The sequence below is a fragment of the Crocuta crocuta genome, unplaced genomic scaffold, assembly GCF_008692635.1.
Source record: "Crocuta crocuta isolate KB4526 unplaced genomic scaffold, BGI_CrCroc_1.0 scaffold29, whole genome shotgun sequence".
Lineage (NCBI taxonomy): Eukaryota > Metazoa > Chordata > Mammalia > Carnivora > Hyaenidae > Crocuta > Crocuta crocuta.
In genome coordinates this window covers 4037812-4038530 of record NW_027533280.1, presented here as the reverse complement: position 1 = coordinate 4038530, position 719 = coordinate 4037812, and the positions used below count along the sequence as shown (strand labels likewise).

The window sequence follows — 719 nt, the reverse complement described above, 5'->3', positions numbered from 1 at the left end:
ACCAAAAAGCACCAGCAGCTGCCTCATCTCCCCACAAGCGCGCGCGCACACTCACTTCCTAAGGAGACTCCCCCACCACTCCCCGCATCCCCTGCCTCCTCCCTCGACCGCCCAGCGCCGGGCCCTGCAGCCCCCCAGATTCCGGGAGAACCCCGAGCCCGCTCAGCCCCTCTCCACGCCTTTCCCCGCTACCACCTCCCCACTTAAGTGTCTGAGACTCTGAGCCTCACAAGGGACTGGAGGAGTAAGCTGCTTGCTTCCTTTTGCATGCAATTTATTATATTTTTTCCGGTCCTCTTGCAAAATACAGAAAAGGAAAGAAAAGGCAGCAAGAAACAACAACAACAAAAAAAAATAGATCTATCATTACCAGATACAGATTTGGAAAAAAAAAAAAAAGCTACACACCAATCTTCTTCCAGAGTCTTTCTCTGCCTCCATTTTTTTAGGAGAGTTCACCAATTAATTGTCAACACTCCTGCCCCCTGCATTTTGGCGGAGGGGGGAAGGAGGGAAGACCAAAGAAAACAAACCAAAAAATAAATAAATAAAGCAAGCTAGAGCCGAGATCTACAAAGTTTTGCACCAACACTTAAGCAGATCCGTTTGCAAAGTCCTAGGAAACCATTTTCAGCAGTTGTGGGGGGGGAGGCGTCGACGTCATAATCCCCGGAACGTAAACATTGTTGCCGATCGCGCTCTGAGCCTGCGGCCGGGCT

The 719-nt window shown here is 50.3% G+C and overlaps 1 protein-coding gene across 5 annotated transcripts in view; it reads right to left on the bottom strand.

Annotated features, from left to right (window-relative positions):
• The window catches only part of KDM2B (lysine demethylase 2B), a 125933-nt gene that overhangs the window by 124913 nt on the left and 301 nt on the right, over positions 1-719 (bottom strand). For 3 of the 5 annotated variants that reach the window (XM_077748052.1, XM_077748051.1, XM_077748055.1), the window contains exon 1: positions 409-562. The exons of 1 other annotated variant lie outside the window; for it this stretch is intronic. In XM_077748052.1, the coding sequence (XP_077604178.1) occupies positions 409-441 (33 nt within the window). In that variant the 5' untranslated portion in view covers positions 442-562. Of the gene's footprint in view, positions 1-12; positions 40-408; positions 563-719 lie in introns of those variants that run through there. One more of the 5 variants, XM_077748053.1, reaches the window with a different exon arrangement.